This window comes from Canis lupus, chromosome 23, assembly GCF_048164855.1.
Source record: "Canis lupus baileyi chromosome 23, mCanLup2.hap1, whole genome shotgun sequence".
Taxonomy (NCBI): domain Eukaryota; kingdom Metazoa; phylum Chordata; class Mammalia; order Carnivora; family Canidae; genus Canis; species Canis lupus.
In genome coordinates this window covers 10,038,613-10,059,734 of record NC_132860.1, presented here as the reverse complement: position 1 = coordinate 10,059,734, position 21,122 = coordinate 10,038,613, and the positions used below count along the sequence as shown (strand labels likewise).

Genomic DNA, 21,122 nt, shown 5'->3' with positions numbered 1-21,122 from the left:
ATCCTGGGCCCAGGATCATGTCCTGAGCCAAAGGCAGACGCTCAACCACTGAGCCACCCAGGTGCCCCTCATCTGATGTTTTTAAAGTGGCCATGTCACGGAAACCCAAAGAAATTTTCACATAAAATTAATATGCTCTTCCTAGCTAGTACTTCTATACGATAGAACTGAGCTCAACCTGAAATCTGGTATTAATCAACTGTGACAACGTATATAAAAAATACACATTTAAATTCTCTGTAAAAACAACAGAATGTTGACAATTGTTAAAAATGGGTTCTGAATACATGGGGGGGGTTCATTTTATTATCCTATCTACTTTTGCCTATGTTTGAAATTTTCCATGACACTTTTTAAGTACATACTTTTTTAGAAAACTTATTTATTTGAGAGAAAGAGAGCCTCCGAGTGCAGGGAGGTGTAGAAGGAAAGAATCTCAAGCAGATTCTGTGCTGATCCTGACAGGGGGCTGGATCCCGCTACACCCAGATCATGCATAACCTGAGCTCAAATCAAGAGTCTGGGGATCCCTGGGTGGCTCAGCGGTTTGGTGCCTGCCTTTGGCCCAGGGCACGATCCTGGGGTCCCAGGATGGAGTCCCGCATTGGGCTCCTGGCATGGAGCCTGCTTCTCCCTCCTCCTGTGTCTCTGCCTCTCTTTCTCTCTCTCTCTGTGTCTATCATGAATGAATAAGTAAATATATATATCTTTAAAAAAAAAAAAAAGTCTGACAACCAACAGAGCCACCCAGGCGGTCCTTTATGTACATATTTTTGAAAAGAAATGTCTGCAAGGTGTATGAGTTAAGTGTCTGCCTTTGCCTCTGGCTGGGGTCATGACCCCAGGGTCTGCGATTGAGCCCCACCTTGGGATCTCTGCTCAGCGGGAGCCCCACCTTGGGATCTCTGCTCAGCGGGGAGCCTGCTTCTCCGTCTCCCTCTGCCTGCAGCTCCCCTTGCTTGCTTGTGCGTTCTCCGCTCCCTGTCAAATAAATAAAAATCTTTAAAACAAATAAAAAAATAAAGTAAAAAAAATTTTTGTTCAAACCTTCAAAAGTTCCCCTTCTTACATAATCTACGACTTCAACCCTACTTCTTCTTCCAGCCTCACTTTCCCCTTCATATCCTTTATTTTTTACAACTATACCAAGTTTTTGTTCCTCTTTCGTTGCATAAAACTTTGTCCCTCCATGATTTAAGAGATACCGTGTTTTGTTTTGTTTTTTCTGAATTCTTATTCCCTAGCGAAACTCTACCTTCTGCAAAGCTGTTAAGCCTTGCATGCCTCTAGGCTGGCGGCAAAAAAAAAAAAAAAAACCTAAACAAAAGAAGGTGGCTCTAGATGCTTACCAGTCAGTGGGACGAGGGGCTTGGCTTGCCCACAGTTTACAGAACTCCGCCGAGGCAGCACTGAGACTGGAATCCACTCCTCCTAAGTCCAAATCTACTGTACCTTTCCACTTCCACGCGTCACTTGATTACATGAACGAGTCGTAGGGCTTGGAGGCTTTTCTCATCACCTTAGTGCTCCTCAAAAGCAAACCCCACAGCGTTCTCTTTCTCCCACTAGCCACGATGGAAGGAAGGAGGGAGAGAGAAGGAAGCACAAGGAAAAATTAAAAACACTACGCGAAGGGTAAGACCTTCCTAGCCAGAAAGTATTAACCGGAGAACTCTTCACCTTGGAGAAGTCGCAACCGACTCCTACATACGCCGTGCATTCGGCACGCTTTTGTACCCGCGGCTGCACACGGTCCCTGCGCACGAGCAGCGCCTGCTGTAGTCGCATCTCTCGGAGAGAGACGCCTCGGAAGCCAGGGTTTCCGAGCCGGGAGCACCGACCTGCAGCACCGGGGTCTCGGCCCCGCCTCCCCGTCTCCAGGCCGGCAGCCCGCAAGCCTCAGTACATCAGACCCGCTCTCACGGCCGGCCGCCGAAACACTCACCGAGCATCTAGCAGCAGCAGAGACACCCGAGACGCAACTGAGAGCTACACCTGAGCCCTTCCTTCTCCCTCTCCGCGCCTCCCCTTCCTGCCTTACGTCATCCACAGGCGCCGAAGACGCGGGGACAGCGCTATTAACGGCACTTCCTTGTCACGTGACGGGTTACGCCCCCTGCTTGCGCGTGGTCCCTCCCCCTCCGGCCGCGGTCGCAATTACGCTCCCTGCGGCCTGCAGTCCCCTGGCTGCTGCCGGCCGAAGACGCAACGCCAACCGGGACCGGAGGACCCTTAGGCTAAAGGGGTGAGACAGCCAGGATCCCGGGACCTTTCACAGCTTAAGGCCGGCGAAAGGAAATGAAACAGGCGGGAACCGGCGGGGGAGGGAGGGAACGAGCGGAAGGTGTCATGGCGGCCGCGCTCTGGGTCACGTGCCCGGCAGGCCCGCCTCGGCACTTCCGGTCACGTGCCCCTCAGAGTCCTCGCAGCCAGCGATGGAGGCGAGACCCCCCAGTAACAGAGGCGGTGGCGACGGCGGCGGCTCCTGGGTTCCAGCGTCTTCCCGGCAGCGTCTCTAAGAAGCGCGGCGGAACTCGACCCGATCCAGCCCGGTTACTTACTTCCTGCCCGGGGCCGTAGCTCCCACCTGGTAAGTTTAGAGCGAAGAATGGGGGCGGGTGGGCGGGTGGGCGAGGAGCTGACAGGCCGGGGGCCGCAGGTCGGCGCGGATTCTGCCCCTTTTCCCTGTGTCCCCGTTGCCGTCGCCACAACTCCTAAGCTTGCCGTCTCGGTCGCCGTTTATTGTCCTGAAGCGGGGGGCGGGGGGGGGGCGGATAATCGACACCCCCCCCCCATCTGGCCTGTAGGAAGCCTGCCCCGTTACTAAGAGCAGGGACTCCAAGATTCACCCAAAGCCGCCGGGATCAGACTTGGCTCCTGAGGAGGAGGACGTGGAGGCCTCCGCCTGACAGAGGAGCCATTCCCGTTAGGAAATAGGCTAAGTCTTTAGGTTTCTGTAGGAGAACAGCTTCCACCGTCGTGCCCGCACTCCTGTCGCTCGACCTGTCAATCCTGCCGCTTCTTAAAACCTTCCTAACACGTGTGCCAATCCACCCCCCACCCCCCACCCCCCGCTTAGTCTGTGCCCGGTGTGATCGTCCTGTAATGATAGGACAGACCACCGACCCAGGGAAGAGCATAATTATTTTATAAATTCTCCAGTGTTCTCAGAGACAGAACCGACTAAGGGAGTCTTCATTTCCTCAAACTGACTCTTAAATGGCCATTTCGGCGTCTGTGTAGTGGGGGAGGGGAAAGAGCTATAAAAGCTTACCCTTTTGCTTGTCAGAAGACCCAGTTTGAAAAACGTACAAAAAAACTAAGTGGTTTGAAATACACCTTGCAGTAAGTGTTAACTCTGCAAAGGAGCGCAACCATTTCATTTCTCCCCACAGATACCTTAACTGGGGAGCTCCAGTATACAAAACATAGCCCGAGGGGATTGGATTTAAGAGGGTCGAGCCCCACCCAGTCCGCCGCCCGCCCCCCCCCCCCGCCTCCCCCCAACAGCTTGAAAACCACTTGACTGGGCTTTGGTGAATAAGCCAAAATTGCCAACCCTGAAGTAGATTTTTAAATGAAAAATGAAGTCACAACAGAGGGGAAGATAATCTCTGGTTATCAGGCCTATGGCTTGCAGAAGGACGGGGCTCTGGAGAGAACTTTGTACCTTTTAGCAGACCTAAATCCGTCATTTGGGAAGGAGGGTGAGATAATTTAAGGCCATTAAACCTGTTCTTTTGCCCTCACTCCGCTGACATTTAGCAGTGCAGCAGATTGAAAGTTTGAGTTTCTCTTAGGCGGTGTTAAATACATGCGGTAGTGCACATGTAAATGAGCCACGCAGATGTGGGGAGGGCTCTTTAAAGATCCTGGGAAGATTGGTACAGAGAGGAATCAGTTTAATAAACCAGATGATCAGCTTCCTGCATGTACTGCCCTCGAGGCATAGATCCTCTCCCTGCTGGTTTCTCTTTACACCTTTTAGACCTGCTTTTCTGTGCTACTGGGTTTTTTTCCCCTATCAGAATGAGCTTTTTTGCATTTTAACCCCCTATTTCTACTTCATGGATACTGCTGCTAGAAATACCTTGTGCTCTTCCTCTTTTCTTAGTCTGCCTTCAATGTGGGAGTATTAGGCATCCAACTAATAAGTCTCTTCCTTCTCCACTTTACCAACTGATTGCTCTTTCAATTTTGATATTGCAATCTGGTCAGCATGCAGTATTTATTAGTGAACATGAGCATACATTTCCTTCTGTCTTGTGTCTCTGTCGCATTTTCCTCCTGCCTCTCCCTGCACTGCTGTAAAATGAAAAAGTGCTTGGTCTCAAAATTGCTACATCGGTTATTCCCCTTAATAGCTTCATTGTGTTTGTAACTTTCATTAAAATGGTAAATTTTGTTCACTTTTTACATAATTCCAAGGTCCTATTCCCTGTAATGCTGAATTGTTAAAATTTTTTTGGATTGCCTCATAGCAAGCAGCATTCCAGATCTCCATTTTGTATGCTGGCAGATAAAGCAGCTCTCTCTAATAATAATCCTCTTTTTAGGGGGTGATATGGAGTTTTTATGTCACTTGTCCTTGTTTCTGCCCCATTTATCTCTGCACATTAGAAAAGAGATGTGATTTAAAGGTTTCTGTTGATCAGTTTCAATTTTTTCCTATCTCTCTTTCCTTCTAAGCCAGTTACTAGAATCTCTGAAGAATGATACTGTAATCTCTGAGTAGAGAGCTATCATGCTTCCTGGAGTTTATTTAAGGATATATGTGCAAAGATGTTTTATGTATCTTACCAAGCTAGTGTTCTTTTAATAACAAATCTTAAATAGATGTCACAGGTATTTGTTACACTCTTCATACAGGCCAAATATGTTACTGGGTGCTGTATTACAGTGAATACAACACATGCATCCTCTTCCCTTTGTGAAGCTCATAGTCTGTCGGGGAGACAAACATTAAAAGAATTACTTTAGAAATTAATTGTAGTGTGGTAAGTGCTATAAAGAGAAGAAGAACAGAAAGTCTTGCCTAGTAATTCTGAAACCTAGAATAGACCCAAAAAAATGACTAAAAGCCAGTTGATAGGAAAGGAGGAGAATGTGCAAAGCCTCAGAGCAGACATGTATAGTTTCAAGCAAATATTTAACTACAAATGAATTAATGCCTTTACTGGAGGTCTTGCTATTTAAAGAAGTCTTGTGGCAGATAATTTCGTAAAGTAAATAATCTTTTGAGTGGGGCACTTGGGTGGCTCAGTTGGTTGAGTGTCCAACTCTTGGTTTTGGCTCAGGCCATGATCTCAGGATCCTGGGATTGAGCCCTGCGTCCAGCTCTGTGCTCAGCAAGGAGACTACTTGTTCCTTTCCTTCTCCCTCTGGTCCTCCCCCTGCATGTACGCTCTCTCTCTTTCTCTCGAATAAATAATAGAATATTTTTTTAAAAATCTTTGTAAGTAAACTAGATCTTCAAGCTAATTTGCTTAAATGGAACTAACCAATATTTTTCATAAGCAAAATATTCTGTGGCTTTTACAGAGTTTTACTGGAAAGAAGTTTTGCTACCCAAGGTGTCACCCTCAAGAGAAATCTGGAAGTCCCATAAGGCATTATATGGTATCCCCACTGGGTCTATTAAACTTTCTAAAACTGGTCCTTGTACAATTATCAGAGGCGCAATAGATGTACAAGGAAATTTGCCAAGCAAGTTAGCTGTGAGACGATTGACTAGTCATCCCAATGTTCAATTACTTATCTCTGATTCATTTTTAATGTTCTCAAGTGGATTTTTTAATATAAATGGTTTTACATGCTAGTGACTCTCATGGTTCTCTCCATCTGATTTATTCTCCATTTTACATTGTCTTCACTCTTCTTTCTTACCTTCTCATCTCAGAAAGTTTTTCTGTTCTTTCCAAAGCTAGCACTTTTTATTTGTGCCTATAAACACAGTTAATTGCTTGATCAGCTGTCCTTGCTCACTGCTTTTCTCTGTATATGGACATACTTATAATTATTTGCTTTCCCCCGTCCACAAAGCCTCCCCGTCCTATCTTTTAGATTTTAATTCATGCTTCCTAAAACATGTGTATGTAATTACACTGTAGCGGAATTTCAGATAGTACAGACTTTTTTATTGGTATTATGTTTACTATATAATAAGTATAAAAATTAATATTAAGTTCTATACATGTTATGAAATTTTCTTTGTACATTAAGTTTTTTAACTAAATAAAAAAATAAATTGGGGGCGCCTGGGTGGCTCAGTCAGTTACATGTCTGCCTTTGGCTCAGGTCATGATTCTGGGTTCCTGGGTATAAGCCCCAACGTTGCGCTCTCTGCTCCTGCTCTGTAGAGAGCCTGCTTTTTCTCCCTCTGCCCCTTCTCCCTGCTGTGCTCTCATTCGCTTGGTGTCTCTTTCAAATGAATAAATAAAAAATCTTTGAAAAAAAACCAATAAATTAATAAATATTACAGAAATTTTGAAAATAACAGTTGTTGTCTTACAGTAATAGTCCTATTTTTCCCATGTTACTTTATATACCTCTGGTTTGATAGGGAACAAATTCTTGGAAAGACTTTTTTAATAACTACCTTTCTCATTGCAAAATATGTATTATAGCTAACCCAGAAAACAAAAAGAACATTCAAGTCGTCTGTAATCCCATCACCCATAGGTAACCACTATGAAGATGGGTGTATATTTATCCAGTCATATATTATTTGCAAAACAGCATGGTGGAACTCTAAGGTCAGACTGACCCAAATTCAGACCTAGCTATTTTCCTTGATGCTTTGGGAAGGCATGTTGAATTTTTTTTTTTTTTTTTTTTTTTAAGACCCAGTTTCCTTTATCTGTAGAATGAAACTAATAATAGAACCTACTTGGGGATTGTTAACTAGGGATTGAATGAGATAATACCTATAAAGAACTTAGCCCAGTGCTTCACACATAACATGAAGCATGGAGTACTTTCATTTTTTGATTTAAGTTCTGCACTCAATGTGGGGCTTGAACTCATGACCCTGAGATCAGGAGTTGCATACTCTACCAACAGAGCCAGCCAGGCTCCCTGCATTGAGTACATTTTACTAAATTTTTAAAATTTAATAATATGAAATCAAACTACATGCTTTTCCCCCCTTTTTTGATTACCTGTGTCTTTTCATGTCATTAGTCTTTTAAAACAGTTAAACAGTGGTTTTTCAAACTTTTTAAGCAGCAGTAACTCTAATCAAAATCTTAGGATATCGGGGATCCCTGGGTGGCGCAGCGGTTTGGCGCCTGCCTTTGGCCCAGGGCGCGATCCTGGAGATCCGGGATCAAATCCCACGTCAGGCTCCCGGTGCATGGAGCCTGCTTCTCCCTCTGTCTATGTCTCTGCCTCTCTCTCTGTGTGTGTGACTATCATAAATAAATAAAAGATTTAAAAAAAAAAAAATCTTAGGATATCAAATAAATAAATTAGTTAAAAGGTGGGATTAAGAATGTTAGCCTCTGTCATGTTTATTTTATAGATCTCCAAACTGGAGATTGTTAACATGGGGAAGTATTTTCAATGGCAAGTGAAAAATGAGTTAATTAATCTCCACCTGCATGACTCAACAGCATCTCACACTCTTCATGTCCAAAACTGAATTCCTTGTCTTCACTTTCAAACCTCTTCTTCCTTTTAATTTTTTTCTGTAAATGGCACACTGTACTCATGTTAGTAGGGATTAGGAGTGGGGTATGAGCAAGCGCTGTGACACCTTCAGTACTTGCAGTGTCTATTCATCCTTCTTCAGTATTCTTCCTTGTCCCTTCCTCTCCATTCTTGATGCCACCAGCCTGGTTCAGACCCTTGCTAGTCCTTTTAAGTATCTCTCATCTTGTCCACAGATCAGTTTCCTAAAATACAAATCTCTGGCCTATTCAGAAGTCCTTAGAGGTTTTTCTGTTGTCTGCCATGTATGGTGGCATTCTCCACTGTCTCTGTCTTAACCATCCCATTCCATATCCCACTGATCTTTATCATGAACTTTATACTACAACCAGAGCAGGCTATTTACCATTCCTAGCATCTCAGGCCTTTGCCCCAAATCGTTCTCTTTGCCTGTAATGCCTATTTCCTTTTCTCTGCCAAAATCCTCATTTAAGACCCAATTCATAACTGATTTAAGTACAAAAAAGAAAAAAACACTGATAAATGTAATGATCTGCATTTCAAAAAACAGGTTAGGTGATACTTGTGGTGAGCATAACTTACTGGATTTACTGTATTAAGTGTATGAAACTAATGTAATGTGTCAAACACATTAACGTTTTTTAATCTAGTCATGTTTTTCATTAATGCTAAGAGGTGATGGAAGAATTGATGGTTTCCATTATTTTTAATGCCTGCCACTCTTCCTGGTGCTTACTTCTCCACTTCCAAATAGAAACATTTCTCAATTATTTTGAATAACTGATGGCAGATCCAGTATTTCATTGTTCTCATTTGTTTTAATTAACTTCCAGGAAAAACATTTCAGTAAAGCCTCAGTTTCTCATGACAAACTTAATTTTTATGATACCTAGATATGTGGATTTCTCTAAAATTGTATTATAAGCTATCCTTGAAGAAGCAAATGTTTTAAAATTATACTTTAAATCATTTATTTGAGAATGAAAACTTAAAGCCGTAACTTCATCAGAAATGACGTATATGTGGCATCATATATGTGCTATCACTTTGCCCATCCCAGCCCATGGCAAACATTGCTATCAATCATGGCTTCTTTCCTTAAGCCCATACAACCTCAAATTCCTTTTCAGAGTCATATTCTAGAAAGCCACACTCAAGCATCTAGGATTTCAGTTGAGCATGTAAGATTCCCAGGACTGGAAGGAAGGGAGTAGAGAAAGAGGCAGACTAAAGGTGGTTTCCTTGGTAATGAATTAGTCATATACAAGTGAATCTTCCACCGAGACCAAGAGAACAATTCAGCTTAAAGATACTTGATTGTAAAAGATGGGGGAAATAGCATCTGAAGTGTTAAAAGTTTTCTTTTGAAAGCATACAGGAAGAAACTTAAACTAGGAATCAGGAGATGTGGGTGTGGTTTCAGTTCAAAGTGGTTCTGGAAAGTCACACAAATCCTTTGGCCCTTAGTTGTTTCAGCTGAAAAAAATTGAACTAAACATTCAGTAGGGTCCTAATTCTAAAGTTCCACAATTCCGCATGTAGATTAAAGATAGCATATCTGTAGTCAAATTATATATTTAAGATTTAAGAATAATATTGAGAAACTAAAAGTAAAATTAAAAATACTCTGATTAGAATACGTAGAGATGGTTTAAAAACTGCCAAGTGTCATAAAGTATATCGTGTAAATTTCACACCTGTGATATGAGCAGATTAAATTTGATTTTATAAGGTCGTGCCATACAACTCCAACTTTGAGTCACAGACATTTTTCCTCATTATTAGTTTAGGTTTAGATTTGGAAAGACTCCAGAAGTCAACAAGTATGATCCTAATTAAGATGTGAACTCTCTTTTAGCACTTCCTAGACATCATGGCAACTTCATCTGAAGAGGTTTTGTTGATTGTGAAGAAGGTGCGTCAAAAGAAGCAGGATGGAGCTTTATACCTCATGGCAGAAAGAATTGCTTGGGCACCTGAAGGCAAAGATAGATTTACAATCAGCCATATGTATGCAGATATTAAATGTAAGTCAGCTATACTAAGGTTTGATGGAATATTTGTCAGTAATTTTATAAGAAGATTGCTTATATAGTCTTTATGGGAGTTTTTATTATAGTGTCCAAAAAATAATCATGTTGAAATAATATAAAGTGGGATCACTGAATCTGTTATTCTGTAACTTGTCTTTTCCAATTAATAATAGAGTTTATATAGCTTTGAACATATAAATCTCTTTTTTTTAATTTTTATTTATTTATGATAGTCACACACAGACGGGTGGGGGGGGGCGCGGTGGTGCAGAGACATAGGCAGAGGGAGAAGCAGGCTCCATGCACCAGGAGCCCGACGTGGGATTCGATCCGGGGTCTCCAGGATCGTGCCCTGGGCCAAAGGCAGGCGCCAAACTGCTGCGCCACCCAGGGATCCCCATATAAATCTTTATTACATAAAGATCTCCACACCTACCTTCTCTTTAGGAGTTGCCTAATACTCCACTGAATGGATATAGTCATGTATTTAATTAGTTTTCTGTTGAAGGGCAGTTATGAAGTCTCCTGAATTCTTTTAATGAAAACAATGCTGCAATATAGTTATGTGTGCTAATAATCTTTGTGAGGTGGTATGTATGGGATACATCCCTGCAGTAGATTTACTGCTTCGGATGGTTCGTGCATTTAAAATGTTGACAGATAATGGCAGATTGTCCTTTAATAAAATTGTATGATGTAAGCAAGTTGTCTAATTAATCTTTAGTTATGTGACCATCATCTGTTGAAAAGATAGACTCACTTTTTTATACTTAATAGGAGAAATACAGAGCACAGTCTCCTTAACAAATTGTGGTATCTGAGCTGTGACCATTAATATGAATTCATTTATTTTCCTGAACATAAAATTATTCTCCTAGATAAAATCCTGTTGTGTAAATTTCAAGGAACATGACACCTCAAAAAAAGACAACCTTCCACTTGCAGATACTCAAGATATAGAAGTACTTTGTGTGTCAACAGTGGCCCTAAGGACTTACCTCAGTTTTGCTGCTGGAAATGACCAGGATTTTCATCTACCGCCACTGAAATAACTTAGAATTTTAACTTTCAGAAGGAAATACTGTTAAAATTCATCATAATTAGGTACTGCCTAAGCTCTCTGATGTTTTGTCCACTTTTCATTCTGAATACTACCTCCTTTTAAAACTTTGTGGGAAAGTGCTTCATCAGATTCCTCTTAGTACTCTTTTAAACTAACAGTTGTACTAGAAGAGACCCATAAATTAGGAACTGCCTCTATTAGCATTTCTCTTGAACAGGAAGCTGGTCCTGTAGCTCTGCAAAACACACACTCATTGTGATACCCACAACATACAATAGAGGAATATACCTTTCTCCTGTTTCCCGACAGTTCTTCTCTTATTAGGAAGGAGAGCTCATACCCAAATCCAGATCTGCACCAGATCAGTTTTCATTTTAATTTGAATATTTGAAAGAATACCCATTTCTGGAAGAAGACGTTCAGAGTTATCAATAGTAAATTACTAAGGTGAAAATCAGCAGTTAAGTTTGCTAATTAAAAAACTTAAGAAGGGATCCCTGGGTGGCGCAGCGGTTTGGCGCCCGCCTTTGGCCCAGGGCGCGATTCTGGAGACCCGGGATCGAATCCCACATCGGGCTCCCAGTGCATGGAGCCTGCTTCTCCCTCTGCCTATGTCTCTGCCTTTCTCTCTCTCTCTGTGACTATCATAAATAAATAAAAATTTAAAAAAAATAAAAAAAAATAAAAAACTTAAGAAGTAGGCCTCTCAAAGGCAAAGGCCAAGATAGAGCAAGGATAAAGCAATGACTGAGAAAAGATGCCTAGAAAGAAGTTATAGTTTTGTTTTGGAAAAACAGAATACCAGAATAGGGTGACTGACAGTGTAAATTGCTCTGTATTGGTGTTTTCAGTAGTAAAGTTTGTTTAGGGGTTTTAATAGGTGGTTTGGGTTACAACTCTAGGCAATTTGTTTCAGACTACCAGGAGTCTCCCATTTCATGAGACAAAGCCCCTCCATCTCTCTTCCCCTGACAGAGACAAGCACTGCTATCACCATGAGGCCCACTGTTTAAGAGTACAAGTTCTCCATTATGTGGGTGTATTTTGACATTCTTAGCCTCAATTTATTATGAAAATTTTCAAAGTAACAGAAAAATTTTTAGGAATGGTACAATGCAAAAAAAAAAAAAAAAGAAAGAAATGGTGCAATGCATACCTATATAATCCACTTAAGATTATGTGTGCATACATTTTGCTGTAATATTTTCACACCAAGAAATTTTTAATAATATCCAGAACGTTGTGACATTTCCCCAGTTGTCCCAATAACGTTTTCAAATCTTTTTTTTTATAAATTTTTTTTTAATTTTTATTTATTTATGATAGTCACAGAGAGAGAAAGAAGCAGAGACACAGGCAGAGGGAGAAGCAGGCTCCATGCACCGGGAGCCCGATGTGGGATTCGATCCCGGGTCTCCAGGATCGCGCCCTGGGCCAAAGGCAGGCGCCAAACGGCTACGCCACCCAGGGATCCCCCAATAACGTTTTCAGTAGCAGTGATTTTTTTTTTTAATTATATGCAATCTAGGTTCACATATGGACTTGTAGTGTCTTCAGTCTGTAGAGTGTTGCATACCACATTTGGATTATGTGTGCTTGTCTCCTCAAGGTTTTCTTTATTTGTGCAGACCTGTATTTCTCATAAACTGAGTCACTTCTACAGGCTTGATCATACTCAGGTTAAACTTTCACAGCAAGAACACACATAGGTGGTGTTATTTACCTACTTTTCTATTCCCTCAGAAAGCCCATAGTGTTAGGTTGTCCCACCCACTTTGAATGAGACTCATTAAAATTTCATCACTTGATTGAAATGGTGACCCAGATCTCTCAAATGTAAAATATATTTTTTTCTTTGAAGTTAGTAAGCCATGGGCTATGTTTTGGGAGTTTTTTCTTTTTTTAACTATGACAGATCATTTTTATTAATGTTGATTGGAGGCAGCTTTTCAGGGTAGGTTCAATTATTATCTCTAAATAGCTGGCTCTTTAGAGATCTGCTCCATCTTGAATGGAAACAGAAGCCCTTTAGTATCTGGAGGTGGAGGCATTGGGTAAGAAATGCCAACAAAGGATACTAAAGAAGGAAGCAGAGTGGTTAGCGGTGAATTTGTTAAACTCTGCTCTGAATATATGGAATTATTTGAGAAGAGGGCATTTCTGCAAAAGCATTAAGATTGGAGCAGGGCAGCTGAAGCCCAAAGGAATTCTGAATCTTCTTGGGAGGAAGAAGTAGCCTATTGTAGGACAATTTCCACAGTGTGGGTGTCCTCATCTAATTTGCCTCATGCTTCTTTTTAGGCCAGAAAATCAGTCCAGAAGGAAAAGCTAAAATTCAACTTCAGCTGGTGTTGCATGCAGGGGACACAACTAACTTCCATTTTTCCAATGAAAGCACAGCTGTGAAAGAGCGAGATGCAGTGAAAGACCTTCTTCAGCAGCTGCTGCCCAAATTCAAGAGGAAAGCGAATAAAGAGCTGGAAGAGAAAAACAGGTGAAGGGGGAAAAGAATAAAGAGACCCTAGGTTCTCTCTGGTCTCTAAGTAGAGTCACACCTTGTTATTTTTTATCCCTTGTACTGCCTCAAGTGTAACGTCTGATGAGGAACACAACTGGGACCCAAAGGTGCTAAGGTCCTTTCATTCCTTTTCCCAGTTTACTGCCACAGAGACGACACAAAACCATTTAGAAATATGTTTGTGAGTGAGAAACTTGAAAGAAATCACATTGTAAAAAAGTTGAGAAAGAATATCAAATGATGAGTTTCTGGTAAGATGAATTATTCCATCACCAATATTTCCAGGCCATGAGTGCTTAAGTCTCCAGGTGCTTATTAGTGGAAAAACTAATGGCCAGAAAATCTCATGCATACCCCCTCTCTTTCCTTTTCCCCTTCATCTGTGAAGGATAATACAGTACAAATACAGATACAATGACCTCTGTATCACTAGGATACAGAGACAAATAATACCAAATCCATGCCTTCAAGGAGTTTAGTCTTTGCTTCTTCAGACTTCCACTTTTCTTCAGTTGTTCCTCCAGAAATGTTTTTTTGTTAGCTTGTTTGTTGTAATTACTAACAAATGAATTAAATGACCTCTGCCGCTCCCACATTATAAAATGGAAGTTGAGTGTGTTAGTGTTTCATGTTGTTAAAGTCTTTTAAAAAAGTGTTACATAAATGGTGTTTTATTCCAGAAGTTCAAAATGTTCAATCTATTCTATCACCAGAATGCTGCAAGAAGATCCTGTTTTGTTTCAGCTTTATAAAGACCTTGTTGTGAGTCAAGTGATCAGCGCTGAGGAATTCTGGGCCAATCGTTTAAATGTGAATGCAACAGAGAGTTCTTCTACATCCAATCATAAGCAGGATGTTGGCATTTCTGCAGCATTTCTGGTATGTGACCCCTCTAGATTTCTGAAGAGAAAAAAAAGAAAACCCTGGTATATGTCATAACTGTGCCATTTCTTTTGTAAAAACTAGCATTTCCTTTAAGTAAATCAGTGGATACTTTGGTATCTACAGTGTTCTTCTTTAAAAAAATCTTTTAAAATATATGCAGTATTTATTAAATTGATACTTTTTGCCAGTTCTACTTTTTTGGTTTTTGGACTTGACCCTAACATGCTAGAAATTTATGGACTTTAATAAATAAAGAGAATCTTTCAGCAATTGGACTAGTACTTATTTCCCCTAATTCTTTTAAATTTAGGGCTTTCTGGTACGTTTTTTTATGATTGCTATACTTAAAATTCAGAGTTAAATGTGTAATGACCATGGTGTTTCAGAAGAATTAAGATTTGTAAAATGTATGTTAATGAAAAATTGGGAATGCCTTACCTGTAGAATTAGAAAGTGGGATTAATTTAATCTGTACTCTGGAAGAACCAAAGCAGTATTTATGCATTTAACAAAAAATTTGACTACCATTTATATGTTTAGCATCTTCCTGGGTGCTTAGTAGTGAACTGAATTAATAAAGTCTTTCCTAGAGAAACCAGATAGTAATTTAGTAACCAAGGTTTATAGTTTTGGTAATTCAAGGAAGCAGGTTTTACACATCAGTAAGATTAAGTGAAACCAGGTCAGGCTTCTTTGAGCCCTATCTCAGTGCCAAAAATTACAAATGAGGGACTTAATTCTGTCTGTGTTGTTTATTCAGAAAAGTCTGTTTTTCCACCTTTGTCCAGTGTCTATTATATGCTTATATATTTTCCCCCAATATTGTAATAAATATATACGTCTGGTCTTAATTTAGGCTGATGTCCGGCCCCAAACAGATGGATGTAATGGTCTGAGGTACAATTTAACCTCTGATATCATTGAGTCCATATTTAGGACCTATCCAGCAGGTAAGAATCAATTTTTCCACATAGTTGAAATATTTGTGTGGATGAATTCAGTAATACATCAGTGAAAAACAAAAACCTTTACCTTTATTCCTGATGAAGTACAACAAAATCTGCGAAAACATACAGTAGTTATTTTTTTATTATTTTTTATTAAGCTTTATTTAAATTTATTTAGTTAACATAATGTATTATTGGTTTCAGAGGTAGAGGTCAGTGATTCGTCGGTCTTATATAATACCCAGTGCTCATTACATCCTGTGCCTTCTCTTTTTTTTTTTTTTTTTTAGATTTTATTTATTCATGAGAGAGAGGCAGAGACATAGGTAGAGGTAGAAGCAGGCTCCCTGCAAGGAGCCTGATGTGGGACTCCATGGCCTGCTTAATAGTTCATTGCCCAGTTACCCCATCCCCCACCTTTCTCCCCCCAGTGACTCTCTGTTTGTTTCCCGTGATTAAGGGTCTCTTATGGTAGTTATTAAAGGATCAGTTCATTGGTATAATGACTTTCCCATTCTTTCATCAGTGGTTCTTAAACTTTATTTACCCTTCAGCATACCTGCACAAAATGACCTACTCCAGAGGCATCAATAAATGAGTCTCTACAGCAGTAATTCAAATCATCCTTCATACTGCCTCCACAGTGACCTTTCTAACCCACAAATCATTACCTTTGCAGAAACCATCCTAAAAGTATAAATGACTTGATCCCAGCCTTAGTAATTTATGAGGTGCAGCCAAGGAGGAGAGCCACCACTTCAGTTATTTTACTGACTAAACTGTTCTCTCTCAAACCGCATGCTGTTCTCTCCCCTCACTCCCTCACCCCTGCTCCATTAGTCCTTTAGAAACATATCTCCCTTATAGGACTCAAGTATTGCCTCACTGCCACTTCTATAAAATCCTGACTTCTTTGGGCAGGTATAAGCCTCCCTTTGCTTCTATAGAGGCTTGTGTCTGTCTCAAAGAGTTGTCAGATTGTAATATAATTATTTTTGTATATTTTTATAATAATGTAATTATATAGTATTTATTATATATCACACTATTCTAAGGCCTTTATATGTATTAACTCATTTAGTCATCACAAATAACCCAATGAAGTGGGTGTTCTTATACCTTCATATGACAGATGAGGAAATCAAGATACAGAGAAGTTATGTAATTTGTACAAGGTCACATAGTAATGGCAAATCTAAAATTTTAAACTCAGGCTGAAAAAAAAAAAAATAAAATAAACTCAGGCTGTTTGGCTCAAGAGACCATGCTCTTAACCTCTTGTTTATTGGACTCTGAACTTCTGGAATGTGCTGAACAGATAGTCTAGTGGGTATTGATTTTTGATATTTCTGCTAAAACTGAAACTTGTTAATGGTGCAAAATAAGATTTTGTTTGTAATTTAAGATTCATAAAGGGACTGTGTCACTTAATCTTTCAAGTTATATTTCATATTTCCAATTAGATTATGACACACAGTATATAAAGTTGAACAGTTTAATTTAGTTTTTCCATTATCCATATTTCAACTAATTTGAGAGATTTTAAGAAATGGAAATTTTGTATGTAAGTATTATGTTTTTTTTCCACAGTAAAAATGAAGTATGCAGAAAATGTTCCTCACAACATGACAGAAAAAGAGTTTTGGACACGTTTCTTTCAGTCCCATTATTTTCATAGGGACCGCCTGAATACGGGGTCAAAAGACCTCTTTGCAGAATGTGCCAAAATTGATGAAAAAGGTAATCATTTCTCCCTGACACACTCTAAATTTGATTTGCTGTTTTCTGGTCCTCTAGTCATAGTGCCATTAGTGAATTTTTTTATTTCTGAGGAAGGTCAGACTTGACCAATTTTTTATTTCATTGATTTTCTAGGGTTAAAAACAATGGTTTCATTAGGAGTGAAAAACCCACTACTTGATTTGACTGCTTTGGAAGATAAATCATTAGATGAGGTAAGTAGAAGTAAAAGAATTTGTAAGAGGGGCACCTGGCTGGCTCAGTTGGTAGAGCATGTGACTCTTGGTGTAAGGGTTGTGAGTTCAAGCTTGGGCCTAGAGCCTACTAAAAACACACACACACCAAAAAAAAAAAAAAAAAAAAAAAAACACCTTTTTTAAAAGATATTATTTGAGAGAGAGACCAAGAGAGCACAGGTCAGAGGAGGGGCAGAGTGAGAGGGAGAAAGACAAGAACAAGCAGATTCCTTGCTGAGTACAGAGCCCGACACCGAGCTCCATCCTAGGACCCCAAGATGATGACCTGAGCTGAAGTCCAATGCTTAACCAACTGAGCCACCCGGGCGCCCCACAAGAAACAAATTTTCGTTAAAAAGAATTTATGAGAGAAAACAGTCTTCAGCTGGTTTAAAAATATCTAGAGCACCTGGATGGCTCAGTCTTTTGAGCATCTGCTGTTGGTTCGGGCCAGGGTCCCAGGGTCCTGGGATCAAGCCCTGTATGGGGCTCCCTGCTCGGCAGGGAACCTGCCTCTCCCTCTCCCTCTGGTATTCACCACACTTGTGCTCTCTGGCTTTTTCTCTGTCAAATAAAATAAAAATCTTAATTAAAAAAAAAAAAAAAACAGGGATCCCTGGGTGACGCAGCGGTTTAGCGCCTGCCTTTGGCCCAGGGCGCGATCCTGGAGACCCGGGATCGAATCCCACATCAGGCTCCTGGTGCATGGAGCCTGCTTCTCCCTCTGCCTGTGTCTCTGCCTCTCTCTCTCTCTCTGTGACTATCATAAATAAATAAAAATTAAAAAAAAAAATTCTTTTAAAAATTTCCCTCAGTATAGGTATTTCACATAAATATTGTTATTTGGAGTGATTTATCAGAAGTCTTGTCAGCACCATTTGCTATTAAAATCGCCTTGGAAAATTGAAATTCCTGAGTTGCTAAAACTTTTAATTTCCTTTTTTTAAAGATTTTTTTTTATTTATTCATGATAGACATAGAGAGGCAGAGGGAGAAGCAGGCTCCATGCCAAGGAGCCTGAAGCGGGACTCCATCCCGGGACTCCAGGATCACGCACTGGGCCAAAGGCAGGCGCTGAACCACCCAGGGATCCCCACTAAAACTTTTTTTTAAAAAGAATTTTCTAAAAAAAAAAGAATTTTCTAGCTCTAGCTCATTGGTACTTCTCTAAGTAATGTGAAGGCTTAAGATATTTGTGAGTCTGCTTTATTTTCTGATGTTGATCTAAAGAAATATGAGTAAATATCAATAGGCCAAGAAAAGATAACATTTTTCCATAGCCCACTATATGCCAGACCTTGAGCACACCCATGACCTTACCAGCTCTGATAATGTTTCAACAGCTAGACCACCAGGTATGCACCACCTACCTCCACCTCAGGACTCCAGACTTACAGATGTATTGGTCACAGGGAAGGATGGGATCCCTTCCCGTCTTCTAGGCTAGAAGCCTGCTTTCCTCAATTATTCTTCTTTATACTCAGATTTTCATTTTCTTACCTTTCTTTTGGCTCCTCTTCTGCTGGCCATATACACATGCTTAAACCTTCCAAACTTTTTCTAAACTTTTGCTTTATTTTAGTGTATAGTATTCAGCAAGGTGAGGAAACTTTTAACCTACAGTTTTTAGCAGAAAATAATCCTGGGTGCCCAGATAAGTCATTTCCTTAATGAAATTGAGTTTTCTTGTTAATTCTCTATATTCAGGCACTTTCTTGGTGAGTTTCAATACATTAAAACATGGCCCTCGGGATCCCTGGGTGGCGCAGCGGTTTGGCGTCTGCCTTGGCCCAGAGCGCGATCCTGGAGACCCGGGATCGAATCCCACATCGGGCTCCCTGCATGGAGCCTGCTTCTCCCTCTGCCTATGTCTCTGCCTCTCTCTCTCTCTCTCTCTGTGTGACTATCATGAATAAATAAATAAAATCTTAAAAAAAAAAAAAAAAAAAAAAACATGGCCCTCTTTAAATCATTCTGAAAATATGAAGTTTTGTGAAGCTTAGAAGTATAGCTTAATATGGGGGAAAGATATTAGTGGGTTGGGGGGGGTTGTTTAAAAAAATACAAATGATGGTATTTTGGGGTGCTGGCCTGATTCAGTTTGCAGAGCATGTGACTCTTAATCGCAAGGTTGTGAGTTCAAGCCCCGCTTTGGGTGCAGAGTTTACTGAAATAAATTTTTTTAACAAAAAAAAAAAAAAAAAATGAGGGGATCCCTGGGTGGCGCAGCGGTTTGGCGCCTGCCTTTGGCTCAGGGCGCGATCCTGGAGACCTGGGATCGAATCCCACGTCGGGCTCCCAGTGCATGGAGCCTGCTTCTCCCTCTGCCTGTGTCTCTACCTCTCTCTCTGTGTGACTATCATAAATAAACAAAAATTAAAAAAAAAAATGATGGCATATTATACGTATTCATGTGTGATTTTGTTCTTCACTTTGCCTGTTAACCACTGTCAGTCCTAGTTATATAAACCATAGTTGTTAAGTACATAGACTATAGGACCAAACTACCTGGCTTAGACTGTCATTCCAAGTTTTCTTATGGAATGAGGTTAATAGTACTGACCTTATTAGTAGGGGATAGGAAAATTGAGATGTTGGTTAAGGATAACCAACTTGCCACTAGCAGATAAATAAGTTCTAAAGATCTAATATGCAGCCTATGGTCAACAATGCTGTGTTATAAACTTCAGAGTTGCTACATCTTAGTTCTCACTGCAGAACAGGAAATGATAATTACATGATATGATAGAGATGTTAACTTTAGAGTAATCATACTGCAATATAGAAATATGAGGTTAATACAGTTTATACCTTTAACTTACAAAATGTTATGTATCAGTTATATCTGAGTTGAATAAATTCAGTACAAAGAAAAGTGCTGACTATGGGATTGCTACAAGAGCTTAGAAGAGTGTGGTACACAGTGCTCAGCAAATCATAGGTGTTACTTTTATTTATGTTTTGGTGTGCTTGCTTGATATTCCATTATATGGAGAAATGAACATTTATATAACCAATTCCGTAAATAGAAATGTTGGGTGATTCTGTTTTTCCTTTGGTGCCTCTTTCCCCTATATCCTCTAGTTGTAACTTTTCCAGGGTATGGCCTTGGGCCACCTTCTGGATACATTTTCTTCCATTGCTTTAGATACTAATACGTAATGATGAATCCCAGGTAGCCCTGGTCTCTCTGACCCCAGAACTCCAAAATTATACACATACCTGCTTACTATCTTCACTTAGATATTTCACAGACACCTCAGCATAGCATGTCCAGAATGAACCTTTTGTTCTTATCCTCTTAAACCTATTTCTTCTTGGATCTTCTGTATCTTAATTTTTTTAAAAATTACCATTACATAGCATCGAGGTGCTTAGGTGGCTTAATCGGTTCAGCATCTGCCTTTGGCTCAGGTCATGATCTCAGGGTTCTGGGATGAAGGCCCACATCAGGCTCCGTGCTCAGCAGGGAATCTGTTTCTCCCTCTCCCTTTGCCTATAACACCCACTTGTACTTGTGCGCGCACGCGCTCCCCTCCCCCCCCCAAAATAAATAAAATCTTCAGAAAAAAAGACGAACATTACCATGGACTCAGTTGCTCAAGCCAGAAGCTGGGAGTCTCCTTGATTCCTCCCCTTCCTTCACCTCCAATGTTTAGTTCATCAGCAAGTCCTCTACAATACATCGATTTGCCTACAACTGTGCATCCCCACACTTAAACTCTCTTACTATTAATTAAGCTACCACCATTTTTGTTTTGATTGCTTTTATTAGCCTCCTAATTGATACTCCTATTTTCAACTTTGTTCCCTATGTTACTTTCCCTTAGCAGTAGAGTTATAAATCAGATCATAACAGTTTTTTGTGTAAAACTCTTTGGTGGTTTCTTATTGAACCTAAAAATCAAAACTACAAGGCTCTTCTTGATTTGGCCTCTGCCTGCTGCTACTTCAATTTAGGCCACTTACACTCATTCATCCCCTTAGATACCTTTTTTCTTGTCTATCCCAAGCTTTTTCTACCTCAGG

The 21,122-nt window shown here is 40.4% G+C and overlaps 2 protein-coding genes across 8 annotated transcripts in view; one reads left to right on the top strand and one right to left on the bottom strand.

Moving 5' to 3' along the window:
* Nucleotides 1–2,344, bottom strand: part of HPS5 (HPS5 biogenesis of lysosomal organelles complex 2 subunit 2) — a 44,724-nt gene extending 42,380 nt beyond the window's left edge. Inside the window, exons 1-3 of one of the 6 annotated variants that reach the window (XR_012015493.1) lie at nt 1,946–2,342; nt 1,350–1,565; nt 896–981 (exon numbers count right to left, since the gene is read on the bottom strand). The gene's annotated coding sequence lies outside the window, so the exon portion shown is untranslated. Of the gene's footprint in view, nt 1–865; nt 982–1,349; nt 1,566–1,680; nt 1,911–1,945 lie in introns of those variants that run through there. The other 5 variants (XM_072793856.1, XM_072793852.1, XM_072793851.1 and 2 more) reach the window with 5 other exon arrangements.
* Nucleotides 2,114–21,122, top strand: part of GTF2H1 (general transcription factor IIH subunit 1) — a 36,634-nt gene continuing 17,625 nt past the window's right edge. Inside the window, exons 1-8 of one of the 2 annotated variants that reach the window (XM_072793858.1) lie at nt 2,114–2,245; nt 2,419–2,590; nt 9,530–9,698; nt 13,069–13,261; nt 13,999–14,164; nt 15,027–15,120; nt 16,708–16,857; nt 16,993–17,072. In XM_072793858.1, coding sequence (XP_072649959.1) covers nt 9,545–9,698; nt 13,069–13,261; nt 13,999–14,164; nt 15,027–15,120; nt 16,708–16,857; nt 16,993–17,072 — 837 coding nt within the window. In that variant the 5' untranslated portion in view covers nt 2,114–2,245; nt 2,419–2,590; nt 9,530–9,544. Of the gene's footprint in view, nt 2,591–9,529; nt 9,699–13,068; nt 13,262–13,998; nt 14,165–15,026; nt 15,121–16,707; nt 16,858–16,992; nt 17,073–21,122 lie in introns of both variants that reach the window. The other variant, XM_072793857.1, reaches the window with a different exon arrangement.